Source organism: Babylonia areolata, chromosome 33 (assembly GCF_041734735.1).
Source record: "Babylonia areolata isolate BAREFJ2019XMU chromosome 33, ASM4173473v1, whole genome shotgun sequence".
Lineage (NCBI taxonomy): Eukaryota > Metazoa > Mollusca > Gastropoda > Neogastropoda > Buccinidae > Babylonia > Babylonia areolata.
The window spans coordinates 4,127,440-4,144,939 of NC_134908.1; the positions used below are offsets into that span (position 1 = coordinate 4,127,440).

At 44.4% G+C, this 17,500-nt stretch overlaps 2 protein-coding genes across 2 annotated transcripts in view; one reads left to right on the plus strand and one right to left on the minus strand.

Annotated features, from left to right (window-relative positions):
* The window catches only part of LOC143276814 (uncharacterized), a 6,838-nt gene extending 4,289 nt beyond the window's left edge, over window positions 1–2,549 (plus strand). The window contains exon 4 of the mRNA XM_076581467.1: window positions 1–2,549. This exon is cut by the window's left edge and continues 1,247 nt beyond it. Within this exon, the coding sequence (XP_076437582.1) occupies window positions 1–1,760 (1,760 nt within the window). The 3' untranslated portion in view covers window positions 1,761–2,549.
* Window positions 2,550–10,675: 8,126 nt separating this feature from the next.
* LOC143276820 (uncharacterized) overlaps window positions 10,676–17,500 on the minus strand; it is a 7,150-nt gene continuing 325 nt past the window's right edge. Inside the window, exons 2-4 of the mRNA XM_076581475.1 lie at window positions 14,462–14,820; window positions 12,240–12,377; window positions 10,676–10,956 (exon numbers count right to left, since the gene is read on the minus strand). Of these exons, the coding sequence (XP_076437590.1) occupies window positions 10,796–10,956; window positions 12,240–12,377; window positions 14,462–14,657 (495 nt within the window). The 5' untranslated portion in view covers window positions 14,658–14,820 and the 3' untranslated portion in view covers window positions 10,676–10,795. The remainder of the gene's footprint in view (window positions 10,957–12,239; window positions 12,378–14,461; window positions 14,821–17,500) is intronic.

The window sequence follows — 17,500 nt, forward strand, 5'->3', positions numbered from 1 at the left end:
CTTCCCTCAGAAAGACGAATGCCAAACAAACCCTTCCCTTTGACAGAGAGGAGAAGGATGACAGTGTTTCCCTCCACAGAAAGACGCATGCCAAACAAACCCTTCCCTTTGACAGAGAGGAGAAGGATGACAGTGTTCCCCTCCACAGAAAGACGCATGCCAAACAAACCCTTCCCTTTGACAGAGAGGAGAAGGATGACAGTGTTCCCCTCCACAGAAAGACGTATGCCAAACAGACCCTTCCCTTTGACAGAGAGGAGAAGGATGACAGTGTTCCCCTCCACAGAAAGACGCATGCCAAACAGACCCTTCCCTTTGACAGAGAGGAGAAGGATGACAGTGTTCCCCTCCACAGAAAGACGCATGCCAAACAAACCCTTCCCTTTGACAGAGAGGAGAAGGATGACAGTGTTTCCCTCCACAGAAAGACGCATGCCAAACAAACCCTTCCCTTTGACAGAGAGGAGAAGGATGACAGTGTTCCCCTCTACAGAAAGAACCATACCGAAGACGTGCTCCCCTTCCCGCACAGACAGAAGCGAGACGTGAAGAAGGAAGGCCGCAACAAGGGAGGCCGAAAGGGAAAGGGGAAAAGAAACAAGAAGAAAAACGGAGGAGGGGGAAGGGGAGGAGGAGGAGGAGGGGGAGGTGGACGAGGGGGAGGTGGGTCCAAGAGAAGCAAGAACAACAACAACAACAACAACGACAAGAAGAAGAAGAAGAAGAAAAAGAAAACCACAACAGCAGATAACAACAACAACAACAAGAAAACCGCAGCAGATAATAACAACGACAACAACAACAATGCCACGAACATATCCTCCACTAAGGTTGGAACTCCAGCCTCCAGCAACACCGTCGAAGGAGGGTCATGGGTGACGCTGTGCCAGGTGGGACGAGCCTTCTACCTTCTGACAGACCTCTGCCTCTATGCCTTCCTCTTCTCCCTGAGCCTCTACTACACGCTCATCGTCTTGGACAAGGAGCTCACCTTCAACAGGCTCGTGGCCATGTTTCTCTTTGGCATGGGCGTTCCCGTCCTCTTCCTCGTCCTCACCATCCTCCTCTACACCTTTCTCCCAACCTCCGCTTCTTTCGGAATCTCCTGTACGGTAGACTCTCTGGTGGATGAGATCCACTGGGCGACCACGGCGCCTAAACTGATCTGCGTGGTGCTGTCGATGTGCCTGATGACCGTCTCCACCTACGGGTTCTGGAGGCTGCACGTGCCGGCCCTGCACGCGTCTTCAGAGACGTTCTACGCGCGTCAGGGGGTGCTGAAGACCCTGGCCCTCCTCCTGGCTTGCTCGCTGGCCGAGCTGTTCGCGTTGGTGTCCGAGTACCAGCGAATGTACGGCGGAGGGGTGAGTTCGTTACACGTGCAGCACGCGTCAACGGCAGTGCTGGGGATGAAAGGGGTGGTCCTGGCCTTCCTGGTCTGTTTCCTGGACAGCGAGGTGATGCACAGCACGTGCTGCTCGCCCGTGGCCAGTGACGGGGAGCCCTGGCTCAGCACTGCTCCCACCCTTGCCTCCTCCTCTTCCTCCCCTCCAGGGGAGAGGGGGAGGGGAAAGGGGAGGGGGGGCTGCAGCGTGGAGGACGGTGTGTATTGTGGTGGTGGTGGTGGTGGTGGTGATGACAGCAGTTATGGCGGTGGTGGTGGCGGAGGCGGGGAACTCATCTCTGCTCCTCCCTACGCTTACGTCAACAAACCTGGTTTCCGTGGTGGTGTCGGTGTGGGTGTGGGGGAGAAGGTTTAACCCCTTCACTGCTGAATCTTGATGTGAAAATGAGATAGCGTGTATCATTAGTCCGAAGTGCAGTAACTACTTATTGTAGTGGCCAACGGTGCCATTGGTTTTTAGTTCCTTAGAGGAAGAAATTCAGGTAAAGAAGGAAGAAGTCCACATGAAGAAATGTGACTGTTGAACCTTGACATGAAATGAGAACAGGTGAGGCAGGTATAAGTGTGGTGTACAGTCACTACATTTTTTTGTGTACTTAATCAGTGTTGCTACTGGTTTTGCTGAAGAAAAAGTGATGCCATCCAAAGACGAACACGTACAGATAAAGAAGAAAGAAGTGTGGAAAAAGTAAAGTGAGTGTTGAACTTTGACTTGAAATAAGATCAGGTGTGGCAGACGTAAGTCAAACGTGCGGTCACTACATTTGTGTGTGTGTGTGTGTGTGTGTGTGTACTAATAAATGGTGTCACTGGTTTTGCTGAAGAAAAAGCGATGCCATCCAAAGACGAACACGTACAGATAAAGAAGAAAGAAATGTGGAAAGAGGAAAGTGAGTGTTGAACTTTGACTTGAAATGAGATCAGGTGTGGCAGACGTAAGTCTAACGTGCGGTCACTACATTTGTGTGTGTGTGTGTGTACTTATCAATGGTGTCACTGGTTTTGCTGAACAAAAAGTGATGCCATCCTAAGAGGAACAAGTTCAGACAGATATGGGAAACTGCTGAACCTTAGTCACATCTGAACTCCAGTCACAACCTTGGTGAACTTATCAATGGTGTCACAGGTTTTTGCTAAACAAAAGTGATGCCATCAGAAGAGGAAGTCCACATAAACAAGGATGATTTCTGAACCTGAACTTGAAATAAGATCAGGTTTACTAGACACAAGTCTGAATTGCTGTCACTTCATTCACACTTGTGTGCGCGCGTGTGTGTATGTGTGTGTGCATGTGTATGTATGTGAACCTAGCAATGGTGCCATTGTTTGTTGTTGTTGTTTTTATTAAACAAAAGTGATGCCATCCCAAGACAAACAAGTTCAGAAAGAGAAAGGAAGAATTCTCAACACAGAAAAGTGACAATTGAATCTTGACATGAAATGAAGTCAGGTGTGAGGGTGTGGCAGGCATGGGTCTGAACTACAGTCAATACAGTTTGTGTGTGTGAACTTAGCAATGGTGTCATTAATGTTTGCTAAAACAACAACAACAACAACAACAACAAAACAACCCCAAAACCAAATGAACCTATGTTATCCCAAGTGGAACAAGTCCAGATGTAAATGGGTGCCTGCTGAACATATACGTGGAATGAGATCAGGTGTAGCAGCCACGAGACGGAAGTGTTGTCTCTTCATCTGTATGTATGAACTGATCAATGGTGTCTTTGATTCAGCTGTGCAAAAGTATCACAGTCCCAAGAAAAAGGGGATCCAAACAGGACATGGTAACTCACATCCTGACCTGTAAGCTCTGTCTCATCTCAGTGAGGTGGCAGCCCTTCACTGACGTCCTGACCTGTAAGCCCTGTCTCATCTCAGTGAGGTGGCAGCCCTTCACTGACGTCCTGACCTGTAAGCTCTGTCTTATCTCAGTGAGATGACAGCTCATTGACATCTGACAAGCTTAGGACATCTCACTGACATCCTGACCTGTAAGCTCTGTCTTATCTCAGTGAGGTGACAGCCCTTCACTGACGTCCTGACCTGTAAGCCCTGTCTCATCTCAGTGAGGTGGCAGCCCTTCACTGACATCCTGACCTGCAAGCTCTGTCTAATCGCAGTGAGATGACAGCCTTTCATTGACATCCTGAACCAAAAGCTTCTGTCTTATTTCAGTGAGGTGACATCCCTTCACTGACATCCTGACATGTAAGCTCTGTCTAATCTCAGTGAGGTGACAGCCCTTCACTGACATCCTGACATGTAAGCTCTGTCTAATCTCAGTGAGGTGACATCCCTTCACTGACATACTGACCTGTAAGCTATGTCTTACCTCAGTGAGGTGACAGCCCTTTACTGACATCCCGACCTGTAAGCTCTGTCTAATCTCAGTGAGGTGACAGCCCTTTACTAACGTCCTGACCTGTAAGCTTCTGTCTTACCTCAGTGAGGTGACAGCCCTTCACTGACGTCCTGACCTGTAAGCTGTGTCTGATCTCTGTGAAGTGACAGCCCTTCACTGACATCCTGACCTGTAAGCTGATGGCAATGTGGGGACAAAGATCAGGTTGGTCCAGAATCACCAGCCCTTATACTACTTCCATAAAAAGCATCGCAATCCTGACCTGTGAGCTTATGTATTATGTTCGTGAGCTGACAGCCATTCACTGACGAATGTACTTATTATCATTTTTTTTTTTTTTTAGATTAATTTTTATTTATTTATATATGTACACTTATAGTTGACTTCATCAAGTTTTTGCGCGTTATACATATTATTATTAGTAGTAGTCGTTCTTTTTTTATGTATTTATCTGTTAGTTATTCAACCCCCCCCCCCTTTTTTCCCCTCAAGGCCTGACTAAACGCGTTGGGTTACGCTGCTGGTCAGGCATCTGCTTGGCAGATGTGGTGTAGCGTATATGGATTTGTCCGAATGAACGCAGTGACGCCTCCTTGAGTTACTGAAACTGAAACCATAAAAAGCGTCACAATCCTGACCTGTGAGCTTATGTCTTACGTTCGGTGAGCTGACAGCCATTCACTGACGAATGTACTCCTCATTAGCAGTCAAGGGTTTGAAAAAAAAACAACAAAAAAACCTACTGAGTCCAGGGCTCGGCACAGGAAGGCGGGGCCTTGTCCTCTCCTTTCATCGTCTTTAACTCTCTCCATACGAACGCCGAAAGAGACGACGTTAACAGCGTTTCACCCCAATCACCGTCATCAAAATATTGCAAGCGGAACGCTCTTATACTGAAGAGGTGAATGTTGACAAAGAATACCACAATTCTGACGACGGAAGCTAAAGGTTGGGTCATTCAGACACCCACAGGACATCCGAGGGGTTTGTGTAGAGGAGAAGAGAGGACTGGCCGTACTGAGTGAGTTAACCTTCCATGATGGGAAGTTTAGGTACCCGTTCACAGCTGGGTAGAGTGAGGAAAATCGCAGTAAAGTGCCTTTCCCAAGAGACCCAACACTTTGCTGAAATGCGGGCTCAAGGCAGAGGGGATAGGATGTGGGGGAGGGGAAAAAAGAACAGAGAGAGGGGAGGGGGGGGGTGAGGGGGAGAATGGGGGAAGAGAGAGAGGGAGAAAGAGAGTGGGAGAGAGAGAGAAACAGAAAGAGGGATAGAGGGGGAGAGAGAAAGAGAGAGGGAGAGAGAGAGTGGGAGAGAGGGAGAGAGAGAGTGGGTAAGGGAGAGAGAGAGGGGGTGAGGGAGAGAGAAAGAGAGAAGGAGAGAGGGAGAGTGAGGGGGGGAGAGAGAGGGGGGAGAGAGAGAGAAAGAGGGAGAGAGGGAGAGAGAAAGAGAGGGAGAGAGAGAGGGAGATGGAGAAAGAGAGAGAGAGAGGGAGAGAGAGAGAGAAAGAGAGAGAGTGGGAGAGAGGGAGAGAGAGAGGGGGAGGGAGAGGGGGTGAGGGAGAGAGAGGGGGTGAGGGAGAGAGAAAGAGAGAAGGAGCGAGGGAAAGAGAGAGGGAGAGAGAGAGACGGACAGAGAGAAGGAGAGAGAGGGAGGGAGATGGAGAAAGAGAGAGAGGGAGAGAGAAAGAGAAAGAGAGAGGGAGAGAGAGAAAGAGAGAGAGTGGGAGAGAGGGAGAGAGAGAGAGGGGGGAGGGAGAGGGGGGGAGGGAGAGAGAAAGAGAGAAGGAGAGAGGGAGAGAGAGAGGGAGAGAGAGACGGACAGAGAGAAGGAGAGAGAGGGAGGGAGATGGAGAAAGAGAGAGAGGGGGAGAGAGGGAGAGAGAGAGAGAAAGAGAGAGGGAGAGAGAGATTGAGAGAGGGAAAGGGAGAGAGAGAGAGAGAGAGAGAGAGAGAGAGAGAGAGAGAGAGAGAGAAGAAATGAAAAGTGGGAACAGATGTAAGGGAGACAACACTGAGAAACGTCGTGAAATATCGATTGTCTTTCTTTTTCGTTTGGTGTTACGTTGCTTTCTCTGTGACTCAAAAGAGTTCATGGGAATAAACAAACTCTGAAACTCTGTTGGTTGGGTTGTTGTTGTTGTTGTTGTTGTTGTTGCTGTTGTTCTTGTGTTTGTTGTTCTTGTTGTTGTATACGCTTGTGTGTTTGGAAAAAAAAAAATCAAGTTTCAAAATCTGTGTATCGATATCGAATTAGGCAAATGCGCTGTCTTTCGTGTGTGTGTGTGTGTGTGTGTGTGTGTGTGTGTGTGTGTGTGTGTGTGTGTGTGTGTGTGTGTGTGTTGTGTGTGTGTGTGTGTGTGTGTGTGTGTGTGTGTGTGTGTGAGAGAGAGAGAGAGAAAGAGAGTTTGTGTGTGTGTGTGAGAGAGTTTGTGTGTGTGTGTGTGTGTGTGTGTGTGTGTGTGTGTGTGTGTGTGTGTGTGTGTGTGTGTGTGTTTTAATGCTTGCGTGTATGCACGTGTGCGTGTGTGTGCGTGCGAACGTGCGAGCGTGCGTATGAGTGCGTGAGTTTGAGTCAGTGCGCGCCCGCGCGTAATGCTAAGTATAAATAAATCGAGAACAGTTGATTTCTGTGCAGCCAACGTTTTCATGTTTTAATGATACACATTGCAATGAAATGCTTCGTGTTAGGAAAAAAAAGTGTGTCTGATGTGCGCATGAGCTTATCAAGTTTTTCTTGACATGTTTTTGTTTTCCGATATTAATTACTCATTAGTGTTTTAAATGGGCCAAACTCGTTTCAAGTTAATGCAGGCCGTGAAAATGAAAAAGAAAGAGAGAGAGAAAAAAAAAAGATGGATAGACAGATAGATAGATAGATAGAGACAGACAGACAGACAGACTGACTGACAGACACAGGCAGAGAGACATACATACATACATACAGACATACAGACAGACAGACAGACAGACAGACATAAACATACAGAGAGAGAGATAGACAGACAGACAGACAGATAGGGACAGAGAGAGACAGACAGACAGACAGACACAGACAAACAGACAGACATAAACATAAAGAGAGACAGACAGACAGACAGACAGAGACAGAGAGTCAGAGACACAGAGAGAGAGAGAGAGAGAGAGAGAGAGAGAGAGAGAGAGACAGAGAGAGACAGACACACAGAGAGAGAGATTTCTCTCTGCCTCTTTATATTTTAATCCCAAATATTTTAGTCCCTCTAGCGGTCTTTGTACCGTCTGACTGACATGTTCTGTCAAAGCGCTTTTTAACTCTCTCCATACGAACGGCGAAAGAGACGACGTTAACAGCGTTTCACCCCCAATTACCATCATCAAAATATTGCAAGCGGAAGAAGGCTCTTATTACTGAAGAGGTGAATGTTGACAAAGAATACCACAATTCTGACGACGGAAGGCTAAAGGTTGGGTCATTCAGACACCCACTGGACATCCGAGGGGTCTGTGTAGAGGAGAAGAGAGGACTGGCCGTACTGAGTGAGTTAAACAGGTTTGAAAGCGCCACATTATTTATCATAACTATCACTATTACTATCATTATCATCAAGTTGGATAATGCTCGTTTTTTAAATATTTTTTTGGATAGTGTCTACGTACTGAGTGCTAGACTGTGAAGCCTGTATTCAGTGGACTGCGAGGCGAAAGCGGCGAAAGCATCACATGATTTGTTCGACGGGCAGAAAAGCGATTTTCAGCAATGCGCCGTGGAGTGCTACAAGAATACAGCGAATGCTGCTAGAAAAGTTATAAAAAAAAAGATTAAAAAAAAAAAAAAAAAAAAAAAAATATCGCTTCAGTTGCCAGGTTTTTAGTGGGCAGTTTGTTGTTTACTGTTGGCTTGCGTTGTATGTATTTGTATTTCTCAGTTTTATCACAACAGATTTCTCTGTGTGAAATTCGAGCTGCTCTCTCCAGGGAGAGCACGTCGCTACACTATAGCGCCACCCTTTTTTTTTCTTTTTTTTTTCCCCTGCGTGCATTTTTTTTTTTCCTATCGAAGTGGATTTTTCTACAGAATTTTGCCAGGAACAACCCTTTTCCTGCCGTGGGTTCTTTTACGTGCGCCAAGTGCATGCTGCACACGGGACCGACCTCGGTTTATCGCCTCATCCGAATGACTAGCGTCCAGACCACCACTCAAGGTCTAGTGGAGGGGGAGAAAATATCGGCGGCTGAGCCGTGATTCGAACCAGCTGCGCTCAGATTCTCTCGCTTCCCTAGGTGGACGCGTTACCTCCAGGCCATCACTCCACATACATGTATTTTGACAATGCAAAAGTACTGAGGTTGTTTTTTTTTTTAAGTCGTCAGTTAGTGTACTGTCAGATTGTCAGAGAGAAATATTGTACAGTTTTTTTGTGGTTTTTTGTTTGTTTGTTTGTTTGTTTTTTGTGGTGGTAAAATAGGCTGATAGACCTCGCGCTGGTTTTTGTCTGTGTATATTGATTGGATGGTGGGGTGGATGGATGGATGAATGAATGGATGGATGGATTTTTGAGGGATGTGTTACACCACACACACACACACACACACACACACACACACACACACACACATAAACACACACACACACACACATAACACACACACACACACACACACACACACACACACCACACACACACACACATTGTGTGTATGTACTTTATTTCATTATTATTATTATTGAGTTGTTATTGATATTATTACAATCCGGTGCAGTGGAATGCACACACACACACACACACACACACACACACACACACACACACACACACACACACACACACACACACACAACAACAACAACAACAAAAAAAAAAACAAGAAAAAAAAACCCACACCATGAAAATATTAGCTTCAGTAGCTTGATTCTTTTCAGAGTGACATGAAATAACACGTATCTCTTAACGGATTCACTAAAGAGACACCATTCTCCGACTAATGAAATACAAGTGTGAACTAAGCATTATGAATTAAAACTACGAAACGCTATTCCATAACACGAAACACTACTATGAATCTACCACTGTAGATTAGCCAAGAAATAATATTTCCGAATAAAGCTACACCACATTAACTCTCTCCATACGAACGGCGAAAGAGACGACTTTAACAGCGTTTCATCCCAATTACCATCATCAAAATATTGCAAGCGGAACGCTCTTATACTGAAGAGGTGAATGTTGACAAAGAATACCACAGTTCTGACGACGAAAGCTAAAGGTTGGGTCATTCAGACACCCACTGGACATCCGAGGGGTCTGTGTAGAGGAGAAGAGAGGACTGGCCGTACTGAGTGAGTTAAATTCATCATCATGCATTCTCAAAGAAATGACAGTCCGAAACGCTATAAATCTACCGTTGTGAATTAGCCAAGAAATGATATTTCCGAAAAAAAAAAAAAAAAAAAAAAGGAACACCCCAATAAATTCGTCATCACAAATTCTCAAAGAAATGACCGTTCCTCATAAGTCTACGTTCACGTTTACATTCGCATGCATCTCCATTATTAGTAAAAACAGTTTGGTTATATAGCCCTGTAATCTTGTCGTTCAGTTGAGCATGACGATGTTTCAGTGACAAGTTCCAAGCTTCTCTCAAGTACACTTGACACTTGCATGCACATCCATCCCAAGTAAGAAAGCTTTATCATTGATTAATTAAGGGTGGTGTTGTTGTTGTTGTTTTTTTTGTTTTTTGTGCATGACAATTTTTCAGTGCCTAGTTCCAGTCAAACTAGACCTATCGAGATTCTTTTTTTTTTTTCTGATAGAAACAAAAAACGAATAACATCATCATCATCAACAGCAATAATAATAATAATAATAATGGCCTTTATATAGCGCTGAATCTTGTGCAGAGACAAATCTAAGCGTTCACACCAGTCATTCACACGCACGCATAACTCAAAAACCGGAGAAACTGAAGACAAGGAAGAGGCAGGGAAGGGAGGCTGTTTTGGGAAGAGGTGGGTTTTAAGGCCAGACTTGAAAGAGCTGAGTGCGGAGACCTGACGAAGCGAAAGAGGAAGTTCATTCCAATTGCAAGGTCCAGAGACAGAGAAAGAACGGCAACAAAAACAAAAACCACTACACTAAATTCATCGTTATAAATTCTCGAAATCATGGCAGTTCTTGCGTGTAAGACCTATTTCCTCCTATGTCTAACACCTAGCGAGACTCTATTCCCGAATAGATAATGAAACACAACTATAAATCCATCACAATCAAATCCTGAAATAATGGCATTTCCTGTGTTTTTAGGGCCAGCTTTACCTATGTCTATACTTGGAGATAGAGACTCTTATTTTCGATTAATTAAAAGAAACGCAACTTTGAATAAATCGTTAAAAAAAAAATTCTGAAAAAAATAATGGTAGGTCCTGTCAGTGAAGTCTACTCACACACACACACACACACACACACACACACACACACACACACACAAGATGTTATCTGCTATTGCAGAAGGTTTGCTGCATAGTCCAATTGGACATTTGTTATAGTTGTTACAGTTGTTTGATGTTAGCGTTTCCTTCTATATTGTGCCTATGTCTCCCCTTTTAATGTTTTATTTTTTTCCAATGCTCTGTATCTTTCCCCACCACACACACACACACGCACACATGCGCACACACACACACACACACACACACACACACACACACACACCATTCTTCACCCTCTGCCCAATATTGTTCCCACCACCACGCCCCGCCCTCTACCCCCACCACCACCCCCCTTTTTTTTTCGTCTAATATCACTTAAAGTGGAAGACGTTAAACTGAAGACTACACACACACACACACACACACACACACACACACACACACACACACACACACACACACACACACACACTCTACACATGCATACAATCTCCATTAGCAGAAATAAACAGTTTTATCATCATGAAGCTACAAACATCGTTGTTGGTGACCGTGACGGAATCTTTCATGTCAAGTTCCATTTTCGTGTGCGTAGTGAATCTTTCAGGCGTCTCTTACCCGCTGCCGTGTCTGCACTTGGCCACGATCAAAGTGATGGTGCCAGACAAAGCCAGAAGGACGGCAATCAGCGTCAGGCCGAAGCTGGCTCCAAAGTCCCCACCAGCCTCATTCACGAAGGACAGCCCAGCTCCGAATTCTGCCCCGATCAGCAAGACTGACAACAAACAACAAAGACGTCCACGATTAGACAGGTTACCGGGGGTAGCTGAGTGGGTTAATTAAAGCGTTGGACTTCTCCTCCTCCTCCTCCTTCTTCTCCTTCTTCTTCTCCTTCTTCTTCTTCTTCTTCTCCTCCTCCACCTTCTTCTTCTTCTTCTTCTCTTTCTCCTCCTCTTTCTTCTTCTTCTCCTCTTTCTTCTTCTTCTTCTGTTTATTTTTTTAATGTTTTGTGTCGTTAAATGGGCAGAATTGTAAAAAAAGGACTTTACTGCGCCTAATTCTTTACCCATTAAAGATTCAACCAATCAATCAATCTTCTTCTTCTTCTTCTCCTCTTTCTTCTTCTATTTCTTCTTCTCCTCTTCCTCCTCTTCTTCTTCTTCGTTTAACTCGGCTATTGCACCCGTCGCTGGACTTTCAGTCTGAGGGTTCCCGGGTTCGAATCTCAGTAACTGACAGCGCCTGGTGGGTAAAGGGTGGAGATTTTCAAAGTTCCAATCTCCCAGGTCAACATAATTATGTTGCAGATCTGCTTAGTGCCTGAACCCACTTCGTGTGTATACGGCAAGCAGAAGATTAAATACGCACGTTAAAGATCCTGTAATCCATATCAGCGTTCGGTGGGTTATGGAAACAAGAACATACCCAGCATGCACACCCCACTCTGATATGTGATAGTCAGTCGTGTCCGACTAGGACCATCAGAACAGCAGAGGAGGCAACTGCTGTTCCGACTATTTGGGCTAGAATTTGATTATAGTGGAGAGTGTCTTGCCCAAGTACATACCCACTCTCTCGGCCAAGAGGGTTTTAGGACAGTCGGCGTTGGGATGGTTCCCCAAAGGCCAACTAGCCCACAAAGCTGCAGCACTAAGAGCCAGTGCAGTTTTGCCTCCTAGTGTGAGAGTCATAGTCCCTCACAAAACGACTCAGCTGTAAATGGTTTCCCACTGACTGGAGAAACCATTGATAATACAGCTCTCACTTTGCTAGTGTTGGCCCAAATGTGAACTTATGTCAATCTGTGATATAAGCCGAGTGTTGGGCCTTCATACATAAGCATGCACTCGAGGCCTGACAAGACTAAACACGTTGGGTTATACCGGATACTGATCAGTCAGCCATTCACCTAGCAGCCACACATGTGGTCAGGTGAAGCAGTATTATGGATTTGCTCGAACGCAGTGACGCCGACGTACGCCTCCTGAATCTGCCGAGAAACCTGAACCTGAAACTGAAACTGTGTGTCAGTGTAGAAGCGGCGAGAATCATACTCACTGGCCAGACAACCCTCCTCGGCAGAGACCGTGAGAAGCTTCACTTTCTTGGTGACGAGGAAGATGATGGCGACCACTATGGTGCCTGCCGCAACGACCATGCCCACCATCCCGACGTACTTGGCCACGGACACCTTGGCTGTATGTGGGTGGGGCGGGAGGGGGGAGGGGAGGGGCGGGGCGGGGCGGGGCAGAGGAAGATGAATTATTATAACCACACTGAATGCAACACAATGCAATGCCATGCAATACAGGGATGAAAGTTTTACCAAAATGCAATGCAATGCAATACCACAAAGCGATATAATGCAATTCAATTCAATTCAATTCACTTCAATTCAATTCAATGCAATGCAATTCAATTCAATTCAGTGCAATGCAAAGCAATTCAATACAGGAAGGTTTTTTTGTTTTTTTTACCACAATACAATACAATGCAATGCAATGCAATGCAATACAGGGAGGAAGATATAACCAAAATACAATATAACACAAATACAATTAAAACAATACAATACAGGGAGGAAGACATAAACAGTACAATGCAATGCAATACAACGCAATACAATACAAAGCAATACAATACAATACAGTTAATACAATACAAATACAATACAGGAAGACATAAACACAGTACAATGCAACGCAATGCAATGCAGTGCAATGCAATGCAATACAACACAAAGCAATGCAATGTAATGCAACACAATACACTACACTACACTACAATACAAATACAATGCAATACAATACACTACAATACAGGGAGGAAGACATAAACAGTACAATGCAATGCAATGCAATACAATGCAATACAACACAAAGCAATGCAATGTAATACACATTTTTTTTTCTCAAGGCCTGATTAAGCGCATTGGGTTACGCTGCTGGTCAGGCATCTGCTTGGCAGATGTGGTGTAGCGTATATGGATTTGTCCGAACGCAGTGACGCCTCCTTGAGCTATTGATACTGATACTGATACTGAATGCAACGCAATACAATACAATACAATACAATACAATACATCTTTATTCATCCATTTGGAAATTCAAGTGTGCCATTCACAGGCTCTTCATTTATCTCAGCGCAGCCCACAACCAAAGTCACACACACACACTCACGCCATGTCAAAGGTAAGACAAACGAAAACACACACACACACACACACAAAAACCCCAACACATACAGCTAAAATATATACTTTACACGCAAGTAATACAACACAGTGAGTACATTTCTACCACCACTGACCCCCCCCCACCACCCACACACACACACCCAAGTCCCCTTACCCCTCCCCCCCACACACACACAATCCCCTCCACACACACACACACACGAATCCTACCTTATCCTATCATGTCATATCAAAATATCCTACCCTATCATGTCATATCATATCATATCATACCATATCATATCATGTCATATCAAAAATATTCTACCCTATCATGTCATATCATATCATGTCATACCATATCATATCATGTCATATCAAAATATCCTACCCTATCATGTCATATCATATCATATCATATCATACGACATAATCAGACCTTTAACCCTTTAGCTTCACACGTGGAGTGATGGCCTAGAGGTAACGCGTCCGCCTAGGAAGCGAGAGAATCTGTGGGCGCTGGTTCAGTCGAATCACGGCTCAGCCGCCGATATTTTCTCCCCCTCCACTTAGACCTGGAGTGGTGATCTGGACGCTAGGCATTCGGATGAGACGATAAACCAAGGTCCCGTGTGCTAGCATGCACTTAGCGCTCGTAAAAGAACCCACGGCAACAAAAGGGTTGTTCCTGGCAAAATTCTGTAAAAAAAAAAAAAAAAAAAAAAAAAAAAAAAAATCCACTTTGATAGGAAAAGCAAATAAAACTGCACGCAGGAAAAAATACGAAAAAAAAGAAAAGAAAAAGAAGAAAGAAAGAAAAAAAAAAGGGGGGGGGGGGGGTGGGGGGGGGGGCGCTGCAGTGCCCTAGCAACGCGCTCTTCCTGGGGGAGGAGGGGTGGGGTCGTGGGGGTGGGGGGTGGGGGGTGGGGGCTGGGGGTGGGGGGGGGGGGGAGGAGCAACCCGAATTTCACACAGAGAAAATCTGTAGCGATAACTAAAAAAAAAAGGAAACCCCACAAAACAGAATACAAATAACCAAACCTTTAATTTAACCCTTTCAGTACCATGAGCCGCCGCTCAGCCGGCGCACGGCAGTTGCACTCACCGCTGTCCAGGGCGTCCGGAAGGGAGACGCAGTTATCGTTGGCGCAGTATTCCCACAAACCATAGTGGACGTCGATACCAGACACCGTGGCACTACCCCACTGAGGGATAGCGAAACCGACGATGCAGAAGATGAGACACAGTACAAGCTGAACTGTGCCGGCGATCGCCTGTAGCATGGGAGAGCACTGGGGCATGTTTGTTGTTGGTTGTTTTGGGGGCGCGGCGTGTGTGACGGTGGCGGTGGCGGTGGCGGTCAAGGAGTTAAGGTTCCTTGGGTTGTGTGGGGGATTTTTTTTTTTTTTTTTTTTTTTGTGCTGTGCTCCGGGATTGCTCAGAACTCCGATTTTTGGCTATGTTCTGGAGGATGAAATTTTGTCAAAAGATGATACAACAACAACAACAACAATACAAATCAAACAAAACAACCGGAATACTACTACTACTACTACTACTACTACTACTAATGATAATAATAATAATAATAATTCAATGGAACTAACTCATTGCCGCAGCAGGTGGTGTATGATTGTTGTTGAAATTCAACAGAATTATCAGGATTGTCATACTTTTGTAGTCACTACAAATGCAATCTGAGAACTAACGAACCCAACCCGCCAGCAAACCCTCGCCGAGACTGGTGTGGTGAAACTCTACTGATTTCTTTTTTGTTGTTTGTTGTTGTTGTTGTCTTTTTGCATAGAAATTTATGTCCAGCCGTTGTAGAGACAATGACGGGCGCAATAGCCGAGTGGTTAAAACGTTGGACTGTCAATCTGAGGGTCCCGGGTTCGAATCACGGTGAGACGGCGCCTGGTGGGTAAAGGGTGGAGATTTTTCCCGGATCTCCCAGGTCAACATATGTGCAGACCTGCTTAGTGCCTGAACCCCCTTCGTGTGTATATATGCAAGCAGAAGATCAAATACTGCACGTTAAAGATCCTGTAATCCATATCAGCGTTCGGTGGGTTATGGAAACAAGAACATACCCAGCATGCACACCCCCGAAAACGGAGTATAGCTGCCTACATGGCGGGGGTAAAAACGGTCATACACGTAAAAGCCCACTCGTGTGCATACGAGTGAACGTGGGAGTTGCAGCCCACGAACGCAGAAGAAGAAGAAGAAGAAGAAGAAGACCCTTATATCATGTAAGACAGAACAACAGAACAAAATATAGATTTCATTTATCTTCAGCTGCATTACGTGACACAAACGACATAAAACATTCCTTGAACTTTTACCCTTATATCTGTATCGATGGCAGGCTATATCTGACACACCGAATCTGAATTTAGTTAATGCACTTCTGACATATCTGTTCATATTAAAAAAAAAAAACACACACACACACACACACACACACACACACACACACACACACACACACACACACACACACACCACACACACACACACACATCACTACACACACACACACACCACACACACACACACACACACACACACACACACACTACACACACACACACACTACACACACACACTCACACACACACACACACACACACACACACACACACACACACACACACGAAACGAAGCTACGATGCTGTGACGATCCAACTAACAAATCAACTGAAACTACATACACTGCTCTGCCTCAGTCACACTTATATGACTTGGGTGCGAAGTCTAATGTCCCGATGGTCCACAATGTGTGATATAAGACAAACAATAACAGCTAAAACCGAAAAATAATAACCCGCCTTGGCAAAGAGTGTGTTGTCGTCTGGCAAAAATTCGGTAGAAGAAATCCATTCTGATAGGTATAGTATACCTTCTTCTTCTTCTCTTCTTCTTCTTCCAAACTGCATGTTTGGCGCATATCTGTTATGCATGTGTGGGTGTATGTGTGTCTTCATGTTTTACATTTATTTACTTATTTATCATCATTGTTGTCTTATTTATTTATTTATTTATTTATTTATTTATTTATTTATTATTATTATTACTACCTTTTTTCATATTATAATTATTATTTATTTATTTATTTATTAGTATTATCATTACTAGCTTTTTTCATATTATAATTATTATTTATTTATTTATCTATTTATGTATTTATTTACTTATTTACGTACGCTTATCTATTATTTATCAACCTTTTTTCTTTCTTTTTATTCTCAAGGCCTGACTAAGCGCGTTGGGCTACGCCGCTGGTCAGGCATCTGCTTGGCAGATGTGGTGGTGTAGCGTATATGGATTTGTCCGAACGCAGTGCCGGACGCCTCCTTGAGCTACTGAAACTGAAACTGAAACTGAAACTTCTCTTCTTCTTCTTCTCCTTCGTTCGTGGGCTGCTGAAACTCCCACGTTCACTTGTATACATGTACACGAGTGGATTTTTTTACGTGCATGACCGTTCTTACCCCCTGCCATGTAGGCAGCCATACTCCGCATTTTCGGACTGAGGTGGGAGGGGAAGGGAGATAGGTACAGAAATAAAATTATAAATGCATTTACTCAAGGCGCGGCGATGGGTTACTGATGCTGCTGGTTAGGCCATCTGCCGAGAAGATGTCAGTGGTGTAGCCTATATGGATTTGTCTGAACATAATGATGCCTCTTTTCTTTAAAAAAAAAACAAAAAAAAAAACAAGAGAGGCAAGGCCTTCAAGACTCACTTGGGATAAATTACGTCCCCTAGCATTAATTACAGAGTAATTTCCCTTTTTTTACTATCTGCACCAAAACGATTGCAAAATAAATAAAAATTCCATGCTTAACAAAAGAAGTTCCTGTTTGAACAAAAAATGATAGTAATAACTCCTCTTGCTGTTGTGTCAGAATAAGAGGTCAAAGTGCCAAGTTTAGAGAATACAAAAAATATAAATATAACAGTAAATGCAGTTTGCATATAATTAGGCTTCTTTTTTTAATTTTTTTGTGCCCATCCCAGAGGTGCAGTATTGTTTTAAACAAGATGACTGGAAAGAACTGAATTTTTCCTATTTTTATGCCAAATTTGGTGTCAACTGACAAAAGTATTTGCAGAGAAAATGTCAATGTTAAAGTT